The sequence below is a fragment of the Temnothorax americanus genome, unplaced genomic scaffold (assembly GCF_048541705.1).
Source record: "Temnothorax americanus isolate GAGA-0224 unplaced genomic scaffold, ASM4854170v1 Scaffold19, whole genome shotgun sequence".
NCBI classification, from domain to species: Eukaryota; Metazoa; Arthropoda; class Insecta; order Hymenoptera; family Formicidae; genus Temnothorax; species Temnothorax americanus.
The window spans coordinates 1628889-1648808 of record NW_027509329.1 but is presented as its reverse complement, the minus strand read 5'-3'; the positions used below and the strand labels follow the sequence as shown (position 1 = coordinate 1648808).

The 19920-nt window shown below is 40.0% G+C and overlaps 1 protein-coding gene across 4 annotated transcripts in view; it reads left to right on the top strand.

Annotated features, from left to right (window-relative positions):
- LOC143896545 (UNC93-like protein) overlaps positions 1-19028 on the top strand; it is a 67982-nt gene extending 48954 nt beyond the window's left edge. For all 4 annotated transcript variants that reach the window (XM_077404480.1, XM_077404482.1, XM_077404483.1 and 1 more), the window contains exons 4-6: positions 3269-3431; positions 10012-10279; positions 13497-19028. In XM_077404480.1, coding sequence (XP_077260606.1) covers positions 3269-3431; positions 10012-10279; positions 13497-13822 — 757 coding nt within the window. In that variant the 3' untranslated portion in view covers positions 13823-19028. The remainder of the gene's footprint in view (positions 1-3268; positions 3432-10011; positions 10280-13496) is intronic.
- Positions 19029-19920: the final 892 nt, after the last annotated feature.

Genomic DNA, 19920 nt, shown 5'->3' with positions numbered 1-19920 from the left:
ATAGAAATGTGCGCTGCTCCAAGTGCTGGTCAACAACCTTGCTTTAAAGGGTATTTAAGCTCTAAGCCAAAAGAAATTGACCAATCACAATCGAGTATTCTACTCACATTGTGATCGGTCAATTTCTTAGAGCTTAAATATCCTTTAAAATAAGGTTGTAGACCAGCACTAATGAGCCAAAGACCGAGTTCAAATCCGACCAAAATTTGATCGCTATCTCTCTGGTGATGGCAACTCACTAATAAGAACCTCTCTGCATTTGGTTTCATTAATTCTTTGAAATAAAAAAGTGGTATATATACTATTGTACTACACTGTACTATACACAACATACAGCGTATAGTTGGAATTCTATACGCTATATGTTGTGTTGTATGGTATAATGCCGCTTTTTTTATTTCAAAGAATTGGTGAAACCAAATTCTATACGCTCAATAGAATTCTAAGTAATTATATTGAAAAGAAAGATAAATGAAATAAGATAGCTCCGTTTATTTTAAAGATTATTATTGTACCCAAATTGAAAATCATCTTTTTTCTTTATTGATATTACAGCCTCGAATTTCGAAAGAAGGAATAAATAGCTTGATGACTAACATTGTAAGGTTTAAAAGTAGCGAACGAAAATCGATCTAGCTGACACATAGAAACGCGGAAACTGCAAGACGGCGCCTCTCGTCAATTAAATAGTCATCAGCCAGGCAATTTTATCGCTGGAAATTCTTCTCAGAAATGAATATGTATTCCTCTAGAATTCGTGGCACGAGATGTATAATTTAAGCTATATTATTCATTGCTTTTGCGCTTAACGAGATGTTCATCGCTTCCAGCAGGCTTATGATAATTTCTCTTTATTTTGACTCACGCGCGGACATACATTTGTGTGTGGGGCATCACGAAGAGATCAACGTACGAAAGAAACGTGACGTTTATAATAGTAATTTGTCTTTAGTTAGGTACGCATGATTGAGGCAAACGATCGTCCTCTTACCTGCGCCACGATCGCTCATCACGCTGTCAATATTGCTATAGGCGCGATTATAATGATACGCGATTCGAGAGCAATATAGAGCAATCGTGTAGATTGCCGCGAAAGATACGCCGCCGGGGATCACGCCAAAGATCACGCTCTCTACGTCCATATCCTCTCGACGACTCCTTCCGCCTGAAGAAAGACGCGTGTACCTGATGTTTTTGCGCAAGTGTCGATTCGTACCACACGCTCTCCGCGGCTGCCCACAGTGGCCGTGCGGCTTCGGCCGAACCCAGAAAATCCAGCAAACGTGTTCTCAGGAATGCCGTCCCCCGAGGTGGAGAACATTTGCTGTCGAGCGTATATGCCGAGTGTTTAGTGGCGTCGAGAGATTTATTTCACGAATTCTCTCATCGGATGGTGGTAACGGCCGTTACGCCGCCGTCTCGGGGGCCCTAACTTCTCGCGGATCCTCAGGCGCATTACGTTCGCCTGGATTGTCAGCTAAATTTAGCATCGGGCTTATATTCGTCGGGTATCGCAATAACGACCTTCATTCCTGCGACATTCATTAATTTCGCGATATATATGAGCTTTTAAGATCTCATTGTGTTCCAGAGAATATTTGCTGTATAATAATGAGATCAAATTTTGTATAATTTTCTAGATGAGTTATAGATGAAATTCAGATGCTTTAAGTTCCAATTATTATTCTGTGGTAAGATGAAGAAAATTGACGATTCGAATCGAATGTCATGCAACAAGCTATATTCTTTTAGCTTACAAAAATTTTTTATGTTAGGTTTGCCATTGACATTGAATATTCTCGCGTGAAAATATTGTAACATAAGTAAGTTTCAAGTGCGCATAGTTAATCTCAAAGTTTTCATTGACCAAAGTACCGTTTCGCGTGCGACTTTTACAGCGCGTAAATCTTTCAGACTGCGATCTTACTAAAGATTGGCACTTTGACCAACGCGAGAATGTTTTGACTTTTTTCCCTCGTTATCATATCGACGAAAAGTATCAGACACATATGTGCATGTCTTGCGTTAAATTAAATTAAATTAAATTCTCATACATTAAATTAAATTCTCTCATTAAAGGAATTCTACTTACGTGATGAATTTTTTAGAATATTTTTGAATTAATGTACGTTGCCGACATTATTAAATACACAGTCAATCAACAGATTAATGTCAGCAAAAAAATTAACCTTTTATGTAAATCAATTTTTGTTTATAATAATTAGGATCTAAAATATTTATATCTGAACAATACTGCGACAAAGTAATCAAATTTCATATTAAAATAAGAAAGATATAATTACTATTTGGCCACCTATCATTGATTTATTACGGATAACGTAGAATGTGAATCGAATCGTACGTCGCTCGGTGTTCGTTCATCTAATCGTGACACAAAACGATGAATGAATACGGCTGGGACACGCGGCACCGTTCAATGGCAGTGGAAGTTTGCTAATTGCGCAACCTGTTTCCGCGTGGCTCGCGTTGCACGGACACTGAATAAGTACGCGGACGGTACAATCGCGCGATGATAATTAATCGCGGTCGTCATTAATCCCCATCCGAGCGAGCGCGCTCTTCCTCTTTGCGAATAGCGGCGCAAAAGTCTGCCGGAAAATCATGCGTTCTAAGCGGCAGCCGATCATCATTGTTCATTCGCGTTTCCCGCTCTTTTGTTCGCCTGACTCTTGAGTTGTGCCGCATTACGTACATCGTACGAAATTATGCTCGACGTAAAATATAACCGCAACCAAATTACTGTGGTAGTATATCATAGATAGTAGATATACGTAGATGATATTGTCATCTCGAAATAAATTTTGAATAATTTTACATTTCGACAGACAGAGAGAGAGAGAGAGAGAGAGAGAGAGAGAGAGAGAGAGGGGAAGAAAGAGAAGTAAGGCACAAATGCTACGTGTTTGTAACAAACGTAGATGTTCTATATTGTTCATCTATAAAATTGATTAAAATTGCACAGATTTTCCTGACAGCGGAAAAGCGAGTGAATGAGAATTCCTGCTCCATTATCGCTGAAACGTATTATTTGATGAATCGCTCGACGGTTCGCAATTTTGTCTTCCGATATTCCGGGAAGACCGATTTACTACGCACACTTGCTTTATTTCTGCACGTTTGCATCTAACCACGCTGAAAACTCATTGTGTTCGATAATAAGTCAATAAAACGAGGGAGCGATTATATTTTAACTGACTTCTCAAGTGGACGTGTGCGAATGTTCAAAGAATTCTTAATTATCTTCCAGGTACGGCGAGAAGCAACGACGATCGGATAGCCAAGAATTGAGCGGAATCCAATTGCTCTCCGCTACGGCTTACCAGCTGAAAAAACCTTACCAGCAACTGCTGATACCCATCACGATATGGATCGGCATGGAGCAAGCTTTCATCGGCGCCGATTTCACGCAGGTGGGCTCTTCAAATGCATAAGCGAATTTTAAATAGCCCCCGTTCCATATTCTAAATCTGTCGACGTCAACAATGTTGGAAACTTAATCATAGTTTCTAGTGAGAAACAGTTTCTAGATGAGATCTGTCGAGATTTGTTGGAAAGATAAATACAATATTATATATAACTTTTTGAAATAATTGATATAATATTTGAAATAATTGATAAAAATTTAATTTAATAGTTTTCTAGCAGCTGCACGCTTGTAATTTTTATAAGAGTTGTAAAAAGAAAACGATTTTTCTTGTTAGCGGAAAATGTTGAACTTTTTACTCTCAAGAAAAGTTTAAAATGAACCTTATTTGCACAATTAACAATGATCTTCGTCAATCTAATGTGTAGTGGAATATGCAAACGAATTTATCACGGTAGATGGATTCAATCGTACGCATTAAAATGCGCGATACTTTCTAATGTCAGTCTCGATCGCGCTCGCCGACGTATAAATCGACGCAGGTCCTCTCCCTTTCGCGCACATTGCAAACTGCTGTCGCCGATAAAACAATGGCATTCTATTTCGCAATCTACGCGGCTGTGCAGCGTGTATCGACCTATTATTATATACCTCGCAAGCCCCGGATTCGGTGTTCTCGCGAGGCATAGATAAGGAAACGTCCTTGGCTTCGTACCAGGATCCAACATTAACGAAGCTGACAGTGACGTCAGCACGGCCTGACTCCGTAATTATAATCCGAACTCGAGCCGTCGTCCCGCGGCGAAGAGACCAAAAAAAAAAAGGCGAATAAAAAAGCGGAGTTCCGTATTCTCCTTTATAGCGTGTTCTCTTCTTATTCTCGGGCACGTATTTATGGCGTTGCAGACCACGCTCGAAGATTTATCGACGCTGCCGCGTGATAACGTGAACCGCCGCGCGCGTAATTATTTGTCATGACGAACGACAGTCTCCGAGGAAACGGTAAAATCTCGACCGCGCGGGAGAAATATTTCATCGTACAACGACAGACGTGTCGATACAAAAGCTGCCAGTAGTCCGTGCGAGAGCACGAAAAGGACATCCAGCGCGACGTCAGAGCTAGAATAACGATTCAATCGCGTTACGCGTTATTATTTCTTGCAGTCACTGCAGATCTGTTAATTGATTTATGGGCATATTTTTAACAAAGACATTCAAGTGCTTGACCACTTTTTATGTAAAATTATGTAACCATCTCTTGTGTATAGCTCGAAAGGAATTGTCCTTTTCGGGATATATCCTCCGATCGGATCCCGAGAAGCTTTAACCTACTTCTCCGAGGAAACTCGAGGCTAAGAGAATATATATACGATTATAATGGAAGCCTCTGATCGGTCGTCGAGCTCTGCAACCGGTCGGTCTCTCCGTAGATTTTCTCTTTTTGCGCGCTCTTTAACTGGCGCCGGAGTCTGTCTTTTCCCGATCCGGTCTTAAACTACCGCGACGACAGTCCTCGTTATCTTCGTTGATAGTCGAGTTCTCACTCGTGATGGAAGCCGGTAGACACTTTTCTTTTCCTCGGCACGGAAATTGCCGGCTAGGTTCGCGAAGCCGACGACGTGCACACGTGTCATATCCTTCTAGATCTTTTAATTCGCTTCAATCGTTGCCTCCGAGGCGGAGATTTACCGCTCTAGCTCTACTTTCTACGAAATTAGTGTCAATTTCCGTTCGACAGATTCTAAGCTGGCTTTTATGTTTGTATATAGGTAATACTTGACGTTATAAGTAATTTATCATGTCAGGCCTATTTACATCTTTTTACACTACACATATACAATTTATTCGAAAATCTTCATTCGTGATTGGTAAGATAATTGGAGGAATGGTAAAACAATTGAGAAACGTGTATGCTGGATTTTCAATTTATCGCCATTACGGACACATTGACCTTAACAGTAAAATAGTTTAACCCTTTAACTTTTTTATTTTATTCGCAATTATTTTATCTGTAAAGCGGAAAATAACGTTATCACGATAGAGTCACGTATATTATACTTATGTATTTCTTCTCTACGAGGTCTTTCGCTCGATTTCTTTTCGCGCGTTATGCCTCGGATAGCGAGTCGCGATCAACGAAACGCAACGAAAGATCGATCTGGATCAGCTGGACACGCGCCAGATGTGGAACGCCGGTTTCTCGATGCGTGACGGCCACACGAGGACGCACGATCGTCCTCCGGAAACACGTGTTGTCGATTAGAGATATGGGATTTGCGAGAACGAAGCTTGTGTTAACTCTTTCAACGGTGACTTTATTGAAAAGTGAGTTACGCGGAAAGTATATGATTAAAAAATCCGAGATTAATGGGACGCAAAAAGTCCGTTACTAATGGGATATATATGCTTCGTAAACCTGTATTGTTAGAAAGTATATTGTCTTAGATGTTTACGTAATAACAAGGTAAATTGAAAGATTTATTGCATTAGAAGCATTTTTCGTATCTAAAAAATTGTATTATGAGACGTATCACCTTGCGTATCACGTATATCTTTCATTAGACATGAAAGGATTAAAATACGTTACGCGCGCGCGAGAGATATTACCTCGCTATGCGGGCATTAAAATCCCCGAGCTTTGAGTCACGTGCGGTCGATCTCAATAAAACTTTGGGAGAAGAATTGGGAAAATACAGCAACATGTATCGAAATGTAATTAACTAAAAGTAATAATGAAGATGAATTAGACTGTCGCAAAGGAGAAAAATTATTAAATGTGTCACATGATAAATCTGTCATATAGATTTAGAAAGTAAATATACTTTAATTAAGATTATACTTTAATTAACATATGTTCGCCATGAAAGCGACAAGAAGAGAAGAGATAAAAATTAAACTCGAGAGAAAAAGAAATAGACGTAGAAGAAAGAGACATTTATAGCAGGCGTTTTTTAGTTTGATATGCGCGTGTGTGTGTGTGTATCTGACACATGAGTAAAAGCATTTAAAGTAATCAAACAAGAAAGTACTTGAAAAATACAGCAGGATGTAGCACGATACTTATTTACGCACGGCATAGGAGGTGCAATTAAGAGCCTCTCTAAGTTGCCGGGCATACGGCGAAAGGAAGAAAGAATACGGCGGTAATCACTGGCCATGGCATGCGCAAATTAATCACTCCCGATTGGAAAGATGGATTTGCGTAATTCGCATGCTGTCTACCCGGTAATCGATCCCGTCCAAACGATATTCAGTATATCCTTACGTTCTCTCGGACGTTACAAATACTTATATCCCGTGACTGTGGGCAAAAACACGCCTCGGATCTGCCGATTTTTTGCGATATACGATTATGATTAAGCTACTAAGGTTTTAACGGATCAGTCTTTTCTTATCTCCGAGCGCTTCCGAGCTCCAGCAGGTTCTTTAGAATTTTTTTTTCTTTTTATAATGACCAGAATATTTGGTATTTTTTATATAAAGATTGTCTGGGCGAGATCTTGTTCTAACACTTGGAAAATAATATTCGAAATAACATGAGCCACTTCAGGCTGCTGGATAAGTTTTGCATTTCTTTTAAAATAAAATGCCTTAAGGATATATACCCCTATCGTACTTTCCATGCATTAGTTTCCGATCACTTTTATGTAAAGGTAGGTTTATACGAAGGGTTAAGTACATTTTGTCAGACATTAATAATCTAGATGGAAATTTACAAAAAGAGCCTGAGAGTTTCACGTAATGGACTGGAATTAATCGGAGAAGGTCGCGCATCTCGGGTGAACCCCCTCATTATTGAGCGACCCTGCATCACGGCAAAAACAGCCTCCGGTTCGTGAGTCGCGACTCGTTCGAAATTGGTTCGCCGACAGGTCGTACGACGTCTTCGACTCGGGGTACCAGGTAATTGGGCAATTAAACTCGCGCTCCGAGGGAAAACGAGACGAAGAGAGAGACAGAGAGAGAGAGAGAGAGAGAAGAAGGAAGAAAAAGTGAGGAGAACGTGGTGGTTGCAGGTTTTTGCTGAGTCAGCTGTGGCGCTCTGAACCTGTTATAAATAGCTCGGCGAGCTTATTCTCGCGCCGATCTGCCGATACAGCTTCCATATCTGGAATCTCGCGTGTACCAGTATTTCTTCACGCCGCACACCGGTGCGTGCACGCGTATGCGTGCACGTGTCGCGGCCACCGCTCGATCCGGTCCGATCTCGTGAACGCCTCGGGACACACATAAGTCCATTCAAACGTTCGCGGATGTCGTTCGGCGGAAAATCGCATAGAAGTATTAAAAGAATGCGATGATACATTTCGAGTTCAATGAAATTGTATCGCTGCTCGATCTCGAAGCAAATGTTAATCGCAGATTGACGCAATCTGCTGAAAAGTTAATAAAATGCATTTTTATGTGAATAATTAAACTCCTGATTTTTCAAAATTTTTTTGGACAATTTACTAAAACGTTTTATTTAGAATTTTATGAAGTGAGCAGCAGAAACAGTCATTACTTTAGAAGAAATGACTTATCGATTTATCAACTGTAAATTTATCTTTTAAGATGTTTCGAATATTTACTTATTAAATGAGATAGTAGCTCACCTTGAGAGACGCGGATGATATAATATGACATGTATTATGCATGGGAAAGGGAACTGCTCGAATGCAAATGCATTTTGAGAAAGAGATTGCTTCAATCCATCAACGTAGTGCAATCCGTGTTGAGTTCTTACGTTGAAAATGCCGCTGCAAATGCAAAAGGATTTTTGTACATGGTATAAAAAAAATCAGCGGATATTACACGTGTGGTATATATCATAAATAAATCACTTCGCTCTTTTAATATCTACCTGAGATTATACAATCCATGTATTAATGTAACACAGGAAGGATTAAAGACACGTTATTTTGTGCAATAATGCGGCCGTGACGTCCAAAATGACGGCGTATTCGATTAAACGTTAAATCGCCACTTGATCGCGAGACGTTAAATGTCCTTCGGCATGGCTGCGAGACCCCGCCGTAAAAATTCTGGCTCGAGATTACGAAGGGCGTCCTGCGTTTAAGCGAGGGGTATTTACGCGTTAACGATCGGTCCGGAATGATCACGCGATAAATGCGTTTAATGCACCTTCTATCATTCGAGGGGTAGCGTTGTAAATGTAAATAAATTAAAAGGAATGCCTCGTTTGAGATTAGTGTATTTGACAGTTAAGACGCTCGAGAAGATACGACGCCCGCATCTTGCGAGAGATCGCGCGTGGATAATCACGTATTTATGACACTATACTTTACATTTAATTTCTACAAAAAAATGTATAATCACTGCCAGCTGCTTATCTCAGCTTTAGAACTTTGTGATATATTTTATGTCGGAATAATGCCCGGAATGCAACAAGCGCACGAAATTAAACGTTTTTACGAAATGTTTAATGCCATGATTTTGGGGTTGGGCAAACGAACATTTTACACAGCTTATAAATCAAGTTTAATCCGCTTTATGATTAACGGTCGATGTTTAATAGTATGTCTACAATTATTCTTGAAGTCCATCATTACTCTTTTGCATCAATAATTTTCAGTGTAATTCCAAAAGTAAGTCCAAATGTTATCTCGCTCAACGCAACGTCAGACTTTTTTCTTTAATTAAAATGCCCCAAAATATATTTTTATTTTCAACACAACGTTATCACTTATCATTCTTATTTTAAACAGAAATAATCAGATATGATCAAATAATCCTAGTATAATATTGGAAAAAAGTATCCTTGTAATGCTCTCAAGGATTCAAGGACATGTGTGTCTTATACGTTTTCGGAGTTTCGCGCGGTAATTCTCTTGAGTTATAATGAATTTAGAGAGAGATGAAATACGTTAAAAAATTCACAAAATGAAAAAGTTTTTTAACTCAATCTCAGTCATCTTATTATGTCAGCAATGATGACTGATGGGATTATAATAACCCCTAAATTCATCCGAAAGCAATAAATTGACATCAGCTTTTTTCAGAACAAGGGCATCGTTATACATAAAAGTATTTAGTAATCTTTTACTTGTATAATATTCTTAATAGTATGCCATTCGAATCGACCAATAATCATCTTTGTTTTGTAAATTATATTAACATACATGTAAATCCCGTTATGTGTAGAAGCAACAGAAATGAAAGAGAACTGATTACATCTCGTGGATCTTGTGATTTGGCTTATGCTATATAATTTTAAGACATATCTATATAGCGTCACTATGTTTATATCAGAGATATTTTTATAAGGAGAAAGAAAAAGAAGTTCAAAATCATCATTCATTGTAAATTAATATTAACTCTTTGTTTCATTGTCTTTACATTGCCTTTATAACAGATTTTAATACAATCTCTTTACAATCTCGATAGAAAATTTTAAAGTAACAAAAAATTAATTCTGCTATTATATATTTGCTTGAAATTTAACGGGAACTAAAAGTTTACTTATTTTTAGTTGCAATTTTCTTTAAAGTTTTATTGGTGTATCGTGTTCCAGCTATCTAATATATCAGAAATCTTCATTCGGACTCGGAATACCATAGATTGTCTTCGGCGAATTAAAAAAAAGGAAAGACATTAAATTGAATCCTTTTGTGTCTGGTTTCTAGGCATACATCTCCTGCGCTCTGGGCGTCCACAGAGTCGGCTATGTCATGATCTGCTTCGGAGTAGTCAACGCCGGTTGTTCCTTGCTATTCGGTTCATTAATGAAATTCGTCGGCAGACAGCCACTGATGGCATTGGGGGCCATTGTTCACGCCTCTCTCGTGGTGGTTCTCCTCATGTGGAAGCCTCACCCCGACAATCTCTATATCTTTTTCTCGGTCTCGGGACTGTGGGGTGTGGGCGATGCCGTGTGGCAGACACAAGTTAACGGTGAGTATATTTATCGCATTTTACATGCTAGTGTCAACTAAAATATTGCGAGGTGAAAGAAAGGCGAAAAAAATTTCTTATACGTGACAAAAGAGATTGTGCTGAACGTGTGGAAAGAGATTTCGCAGAACTGTCGATACTTTATAAATATGCCAATTTTGTTATGTTTATTTTAATTAAAGTAATTAATTAGTGTTATTAAATACATTATTTAATTATGTGATTGTACTATTCTAGCTTTAGTTTGAAACTGTGTCTCAAGATTGTAAATAACGGCGCGTAGTTCACTGACGCGAAGAAATATGTATATATAAATTCATGCGAATAATCTTAGGTACAAAAGATCTAGCCCGACCGTATAAGGCTTATTTCTATCTATGTGTTAAAAAAAACTATCTATATAATTTACTATTATCGGATTGAAGTTCGTAACACGGTAGGAGATAGCGAATCGTATTGGACATATGGGTCTATTCAGTGGGCCGTTCTTCGAAAACCGGATCCATGAATTTTGATTATAAAGCCATCGGTCCGATCAAGATTTACCGGCTACATCTCGCATTTGTTTGCTCGCAGTCAATACGAATATTGATAGATCAGACGAACACTTCACGGGCGTTCTTAATGCATTCACGGCAAGTAATATTTACCTGAAGATATATCGCTTCTCATCAATATTAACGTCCCTGCTGAGAGTTAGGGTCACTGATCGACCCAGTTCGGAAAAAAAGGAAGAGAGAACAGGTGGATTTTATCGCCGCTGAGTTCACAGGATCCATAAAACCACTCAGCTTTGACTTCGCATTATGTAAATGTCGATTTTCCAAGCGGATGTCGCGTCCGTAAAAAGTGTCCCCTCTTTAGCGATCGCTATTGATGAGACGTTAGGTGGAAAGTTGCGTCGATGACGTAATCGGTAAAAAAGTCAAGCGTGCCAGGAGGAAATAATAAATTGCGGATTAATGAGCAGATAAATTGCTTTGGTAATTACCGTCTGCTGGATCGATAACATAATTTTGCAGACATTTTGCTTACGGTTTACATATGTCTTCGTCGCATAATCGGCCGTATTAATAAACGGCGTATGATTAATGAGAGTGCCTTCCAAGATGAGCGTCCGGGAGAATCTTTTAAGAGGCATAATCGCGAGACGCGATTTCGAACGTTAATTTTGTGATGCGCAAGACATTTTAGTATAAAACATTTTAAACAATGGCTACATGCCAGTACATGGTAGATTTTTTTATAAATAAGAAATATTATCAGCGTCTTTTTGTACTCTCGATGAAGACATTTTTACAGAAGATGTTCTCTTTGTACTCTTTCACTGCAAAAAGATTGCTCATCTGAAATTAAGCAAATACTCATTACGTGTACTTATTACGTGTGCTTATTACGGCGACAGCGGAAGACGGAAGACGATGATTTTGGCCTTCGTTGATTGGGTCATGTTCAAAAATTCAGAGGTAATGCTCGCATCAGAAAAAAAAACTCAACATCTTACTAATTTCTTAGGCCCATAGTTCTTTCTCAAGGACATTTCGTTTCATCTTCCGCTTTTCGTTACGCTGTGGTTAACATAAAGAGATATTCGCATTAAAAATTATAAATTTTTAGGCTTGTTACATAAAGATAATAGTGGTCCCTTTTTCTTGAATCGAAAAGAGACTATTCGAGCGCGATGTCCCGGTACTCTCAGGCACAGAGTTCTCTCTTAAGGACATTTCGTTCCATATACTCATCGTCACGCTGTGGTTAACGAAAAGAGATATTTGCATTAGAAATTGTAAATGTTTAGGCTTGTTGGATAAAGATAATTGTGATTTCTTTTTCTTGAACTAAAAGAATATTCGAGCGACGTTTCAATAATAATTTTCACGTTTACAATCGCTGTTACGATTGCTTGTACAATAAACGATCAAATAATGATACACAGCAATTTTGCGTTGCTCGCGCACAGCAGGTCTGTCTTTGTATGTAATTAGAGCTTCTGCACATGAGACGTTCGGAAAGTGAGTTTTGAGCGTTTTTTTTTTTTTTTTTTTTTGCCTCGGCGTGTAACTCTTGCAAGATTAATCGCTCTTTACCGATGTGTTTGAATCACGATAGAAAATTTTGCAGAAGTCGATATGCAAATCTGTTCGACCACGTGTATACAAAAACGCACAATAGACAGCTGCACTCGCTTCCCATCCGGTTTTTTCGGTTAATTGCGCGTAACGCGTGTACCGTGAGAATCTCTAATTTTAGCGTGCTAAATAATGTGGGCGACATTATTACCTAAAAACGCCTCTAAAAAGTGCCACAGAAGAATCTCAGAAAAATTACAACGATTAATATACGATAAAAATTTTCTTCGAAGAATTTCAAAGTTTTTTGTGTTAAGAATAAATTGTTATTGCGCAGTCTTAAAAAAGCAGATTGGAAAATTCCATTTGTCGAGTATAACAGCACATTCTCTTCAGTTTAAACAAAGACGTTTTTAGCGATTGAGGCTATATCGTCATAAACACAGACTAATGTACACTCTCGTATTCTACTTCTCTCCCACGGATTTCCCGTCTCCATTTGGGTCATTTATTTCCCTAACGCGGTATCGTGCATCGCCGTGCAGCGCTATCATTATCGCTCTGTTACGTGCTTTCTGAAAGCGCATCTAACGAGCGCCGACGAGTCAAGGATTCGATCCACCTGTAGGCTCGTTATTTCGCCGTCAAACGCGTATAGCGACGATGAACGTAAAACGATCGACCTCGGTGCATGCACAATGGTATAATGGTATGCTGGTATAAGGTGCTGGATGCATATCTATTCGTAGCTGCGAATCTGATAAAGCACCTGTTAAGTCAACCCGCGACAAACGAGATCGTTTAAGTCACTTTAATCGTTTCATTGTCGCAAAGAAAAAAAAAGAAGTATATATAATCTTCTTATAAGAATTTCAGCTTTTTGTTTCAACTTTTTTTCTTGATTGAAGTACGTATAAAACTTAAAACTAATATAAATGACTTCATTCAAGCAAGTTTTCTTCGTTCAAAGCAATATAATCTCATTTCAAGATTTCCACGTTAAAATTAAAAATATTTTCAAATGAAAAATATTCTTTTTTTTTCTGTGTGGAAACTATATTTCTTGTCAATGAATTTCTTAGATGCTAAATCGTTAATTCTTAAGTTTTCCTCGCCACAGCGAGTACTCACTTTTTTTACTATTGTAGGACTCTACGGCACGCTGTTCAGGCGCAACAAGGAGGCGGCCTTCTCGAACTACAGGCTGTGGGAGAGCGCCGGCTTCGTGATCGCCTACGCGTACAGCACGCACCTCTGCGCCCGTATGAAGCTGTACGTGATGCTGACGGTGCTGATCACCGGCAGCATAGGCTACATCATCGTCGAGCTGTTGCACAGGCGCAAGCAACGGCGGCTCAAGGCGATCGCCGAGGACCCGAAGGCTGCCCAGGCAGCTGCCGAGGCGAATCAGCCGGAGGAGACCGACGACGAGAAGGACGACCTCGACGACGAGATCATCATCACGCACCTGTGAGCGACGATTCGCGTAGTCGACGTAGTCGTTCCTCCTTAAAAGTCCCTCGCGCGTCCGCACCGCTTTTTCGTCTCGTCGACGGCGGGGGAATCGAGACGACGGCCGGAAGATCCGATCGATCGGATTGGCGCGAGTACTCTTTTCTCCGCGATATCCGTCGAGATCTTCCGCCTGTCATCCCCTCGTTCTTGCTTGTCAGTCCCTCTATCCCGAGATAGAGCCGAGCCGAGATCAATGAACAGCCGCGGCGTTCTTCCCCGTCGACGACGCGGGGGGCGAGGAAAGTGTGCTCCTGACGGTAGATCGATTCGCTACCTCCGGAACGACGTAAAAATCGCGTCTCGTCGCGAAGGGGTCAAGAGAACGGTGGATACGCTCACGATTTCCACGATGAAGTGGAGATGCCGGGCGTCGACTCCATTTTGCGGATGCTTCTCTTCAAGGCAATCCCGGGTGCAGGCTGAAATCTGGCTTCCACCTTCCTCAGCGCGATCGGAATGAGTCGATGATAGATAAGTATAATATACTTATCGATACTTGGTGGTGCTAAGAAACACGTGGGAATGTAAAATTCGCTTTCGTGTTACTAGGAATGTTGAACTTCCATCGCCGTTACTCGAAACTGTCGAATCAGTGCCACGATGAGGGATCACCTTGATCCTCGATCCAAGCGTTCTTTGTACGAGACCTCATCATCGCGTTCGCGAAGCGGTAAAATGGAAATAAAACGCGGCACGCGGAGGCGAAAAGTGCATTTTGTTGCGCGCAGTCCGTGCGCAAGACGCATACCGTCGAAAAAAGTGTGGCAATCCTAAAAGTATTCAGTTTGTATCACATATTTATTGCGCGCCGAAATGTCCCGGCGAACGTTATCGTGTATCGAGGAGAAGAATTAAGGAACGTCAGAGAAGCATTATTATTTTTTCAAATCTAAAAAATGATTACTATTTTAGAAGAAACATTAAATTGTTTCCATTGCATTTCTCTTCGATTCTCCATGATCTTGTTAAACGATAAGGAAAATTTGCTATTCTATTAGGCTTTTAAATTTTGTATTAAATAATTATGACGTTAATGCGAAGAAATGCAATCCGATATCGGTTTCGTCAATGTGGTGGTCTTTACAAATTGATACGAATGTTTTCGTTACAAAATGTTTAGTCGACTATAATTTGTAAAGATTACTATAGTTCGTAAAAGAAAATGTACATGAGACACACATGTAGTTTGTGACTAATAAGAATTGACACGAAAATTGATCATATTTATTCAAGGATAATATTACTTTTCTTTAAATTTATAATACTTGTTTGTAATACGTTTAAAGAAAAGAGACAATCGTCACTATGAAACAATCATCATATGTCGGGAAATGACGTTCTTGATCGAGGAATGTTGTTATCGGTCACGTTGGCAAGTTCCTCGCATTTCTTTTCTTGCAAGAGAAGCACGTGAGATATCGATGTGCGTCTACATGTGAAAACAGTATTTTTCTTGCCGAGAATAAATGAGTCATAAGGAATAGAGATGGAGGTTCATTCTTCGCGGGACTGAGTTCCTAATCTTCAAAGTTTTGTGATCTTGCATGCAGCTATTCTATTATTCCGTTCTAACTTTTCGTTTTATTTTATATAAGAGAAAACTTATTTTAATAAGATTTAAAGATATTATTTTTCACAGTTATCATATAAAACAAGTTTTTTCTTATTTCATATTTATTGAGCCACGTCGCGGTTGAAAATTTCGAAGAATAAAGCTCCGTCGATTTTCCATCGATACGACCTGTTCTCCGCGGGAATCTTATCGCGCGTCATTTTTCGTTAGAACCAGGCGAAAAAGGCGCAAGAGGAACATATCAAGTTAACTATAAACACCGTAAACCGTTTGGATGCATTATTCCGTCCTGTCGCAATCAGCAATCTGTACATGGTAGCTCAAAAGTCTACGACGTAAGCTTAGGATACGGACGCAGTCCTGTAGCGAGATCTGGGGCCCTATTCTCGAATCATTCTCATGAAACCCGCATGCGAAATTCAATGCTTTTCAAATAGAAAGTCGCATACAAAAATCATTAGGGCAGGCTCGAGAATACGGTCCCTGTTCTTGCGAGTCGTTGCGTTGATAGAACGCTGATTATCTCTCCGACTGAAATTGAAAGCGCGAGGATATAAAACGTGAAATCTGTTCATCGATTCTGTTTTCGCGCGGAGGGAAGGATTACGGAGATTACGCATCACGCATCGCGAAGCACACGTCTCGTTATCCGCGGAAAGAGACTGATCGGTACGTGAGAATATGAAAAACTCGCGTCTGCGAAGTTTCGCGAAATTATGAACACATTCCCTGTAAATATTTCAATTAATACTGCGGTTTAGTTCCTTCCGAGTGTCCCGCTGGGTAATTATGACGCACGAAGGAGACCGAGAGAAAGTTTACCGTCGCTGAGAATAAACTCCTCTTAGAATCCATGTTTTTGTTTGACGGACTATATTTTCACAAAATTCATCAGGAATGAAAACTTGATTTACACATCGGACAGTTGAGATAACATTGAGATAAGAAAAACGTTAGTTTAAATTAACGTTTCTAATATTTTCTGAAATTAATTAATTGGGACAAAGAGTTAAAAAGAATAAGGATAACGTGCCACGTGTCGCCGTCTAAAAATAATTTGTCCCCGCTCGTTTATTTAAAACATATCTCACGAAGCTTTTATAAAATGCCACAGAGAGTGTTTTATTAGACAGTAAACCAAGTATTTCAGGCCTGGCCCATTTCCGATAATTATCGCGCGGCTCAGCGGATTAATTGCGTGCGCGCTGGCTCTTATCTGGCGCTTATCGGCCTTGCGCGGCTTTGCTCCGTCCAGCGCGTATTTGCCCCACGTGCTTTCGAAGCCGCGCGATAAACCGGGCGCGCGCGACTTCAGTCCACACAAACGATCGCGAGCGAGCCGGCTACTTTTTTTGCTTTCTACGACCAGAATGGGACTGGCATGAGGCCGGGGACAGGAAACTCGCGGGAATCCTGCCCCCCTGGACGGGATATTCAAGTCCCTCGGTGCCTACCGGCCGCCTATTTATATATACCCGCGATACACCAATCCGGTATATACCGATCGACACCGGCGTCGGCCAAGTTCCCTTAAACGAGAACTTAAGAGCCGCGTCCGCGCCTCGTTTACGTTTTATTATTCGGCCCAGGTTCTCCTGCTTGTTTTCCGTTTTCCGTGCCACATGGCGAGAACCCGTCCCGCGGCATCGCGATTTTCTGCGCGATCGGCGCCGCCGCCGTTTCGCGATCGAGGGAGAGCCCCGGGTAATGACGGCGCTGAGAACGGAACGCGACGCGTATAACGGCCGCTCGCTTTGCTCGCTTTTGCCAGCTGGGATTTTACGCGCGTTTCTCTCTCGTCGTTCCTCCACCTTCTCTCATCTCTCGCCTTTCTCTTCTCTCTCCGCCTCCTCGTCGCCTCGGCGCGGCACGGCGCGCGGCGCCGCGCGGAAAGTATTACGCTCCTCGGCGGGGTCGCACTTTTAATTCCGCGCTACGTTAACGTCCCTCCTCTTCCCCGTCGCGATGAATTCTTGCCGCGGCCTTCTGGAAAGTGGAATAAACGCGACGAGACGATCGGTATTAATCGCATTGCACGCGGGACGAAACGACGACCGATCATATATGTTAAATCTCCTTTCTTTTTCCCTTCGCGCGTCGCGCGTTCTTCCGCGTGCGCTACGAAATGGGATCAAACAATCATCGAAATAACGTAAAGAAATCGAGTCTTTTATTCATCAATGTAGAATTTTTAATGTAGAATTGATGAGACGAACGTTGTGCATTTCTTTTTTTTTTTAATTCGAGCGAGTTTCGGAAAAAAAGAAAAGCTTCAAAGGCGTGCAAGCTTCAGATTAATGCTTCAGACTTGATTCGGGACATTTGTCTCAAGATAATACGTTCTATCATGCACATCGACCGACACAACCATATACGTTATGTATGCGTTATTATAGGATATCTGATGGTTTCGTAGTCACATCAAGAATGAATGTTTCCTGTTTCGTTCTAACTGCTCTATCTTACTTATTCCCTTTCCAGCCAGAAATGATTAGTCGAATTGACGTCGATACTTACGTTGATGAATGGTCGATGTCGAATGTAGGTTTATATTTTTGTCATCTTCGACCTCATTGTAGTAATTTTTATGTTAATTTAGCAATTACGAATATTTCTATAAGTTTTCTATTGTCTTAATGTAAAATGGAAAAGCACAGTATATATAAATATATATTGTATGCGATGTAGTGAATTGACCGAAACACAATAGAAATCTAAAAGAAATATTCGCAATTGCTCAATTAACATAAAAACAATTATAAGAACAATTTTTACACAAAGTAACAAGATAAAAATATCAATCAGTATTCGACAGCGACCATATTCATCGACACATCGATGTAAAATCGACATTGATTCGACAAATCATTTCGGGCTGGGTTCTTTGTTGTATCGCGAATATTATAGATTTAAGTAACTTCTCGAGTAGCTCGTGGCGTAGTAACGGCAGATGAATAAGATTAGTGGTCGGATCGCTAGAAAAGCAATATGAAAATATAAGATATAAATAAATTTCAAAAGAGAGAATTGCTCGATTCGTCCGCCGGTCCGATTCTACCGCCGTTGATGCACGTATTAATATTGCAATTAAATAAGTAGCTTTACGGCACGAAACATAACAAATGGATGAGCGAACGATGGAGAAATCGAAGATCGAGAGGGGGACAGCGAACCCCCCCGAGAGTATATCTGTGTGTAATAGTTCTCGAAAGAGGACCAGTTTTTATTTCGCTGAACTTTTTAAAGGGACTCACGAATCACAGAACTTGCACCTCGAATGCGTCGAGAAGAGGACATGGTTTAACGGGGACCACGATCTAACATATATACATATATATTTTAAGCCTGCGAGATTAGACTTCCTAGATTTTACTGAGAAGTGCTTTAGAAAGAAATATATATATATATATTATATACATCTATGTTTAAGAGATCTGCAGAGAGAATAGATTTCGTCAGTTCGGGCCAATCGCACATTGGGACCATTCCGGTTTTTACGTTCTGCTCGCTTTTATTTGAGATTTGTAAATATACAATTAGTATTGATCGCCTAGGCATATAATCGCGCCGTGCGGAAAGAGCAACTGGACGTCGCTTCACATATCGAGCAAGTCTTTTGAACATTTTGTTTTCTGTTACTTTTATTTAACTACGTTCGTGCGTGTCGAAAGAGCGCAATTCCCGCAATATATTGTTACTGCATTCCTTTTATTTCCCTACCGCGTTCCAAGACCATTGAGAATCTTTCCGCTCTTTTTCACGCTCGCTCCCCCATTATCGTTCTCTTATGTCTCCTTAGAGCAACGTGAGCATATACTTATCTCGTTTTAAGTACGAGGAACGTATGGCGGAGCGACAAAGAAAAGGGTGTGGACCCGTCGCTTGAATATCTGCCACTTTTTGGACATGCACGAACGCGGTTGTTATACATATTATCCTTAGATAAGCTAAGGGAATCCAGCGTATGCTTAAGTTTTGTTGTTTTAATCGATAGAAGGAATCGGTAGAAAGCGCCCGACAAATTGTACAGTATATTATTATATTTTTATTATTGTATGTTCACTTGCTTATTATACATACACTATTCCGTTCGATTGTTATCGTACATTATGATGACACGTTGATCATAGTTGCAATCATTAATTGTTATACATCGTCAAATTATTGCTATAGTTAATAATATATTATTATATCATTTTGTGTCCGACACGTAATGTTATGTAACGATAAGGATCATTTTATTAAAATTGTCAATTAAGATATAATTAATGTGAATTCTATCCTTTTAATTCCCCTTTCGACTAACTTCAACTTCTTTGTTCGTGCTGATTTTTCAAGGAGACAATGATTCTTAATGATTCAATTTGTCGCAAAAATTCTGTGTGATACGTAATAATGTTTCATATATGATTTCTAAATGTAATTTGATATATCAAAGTGTCATTGTATAGATTCAATTTAATTCTTAATAGATATAATAAATC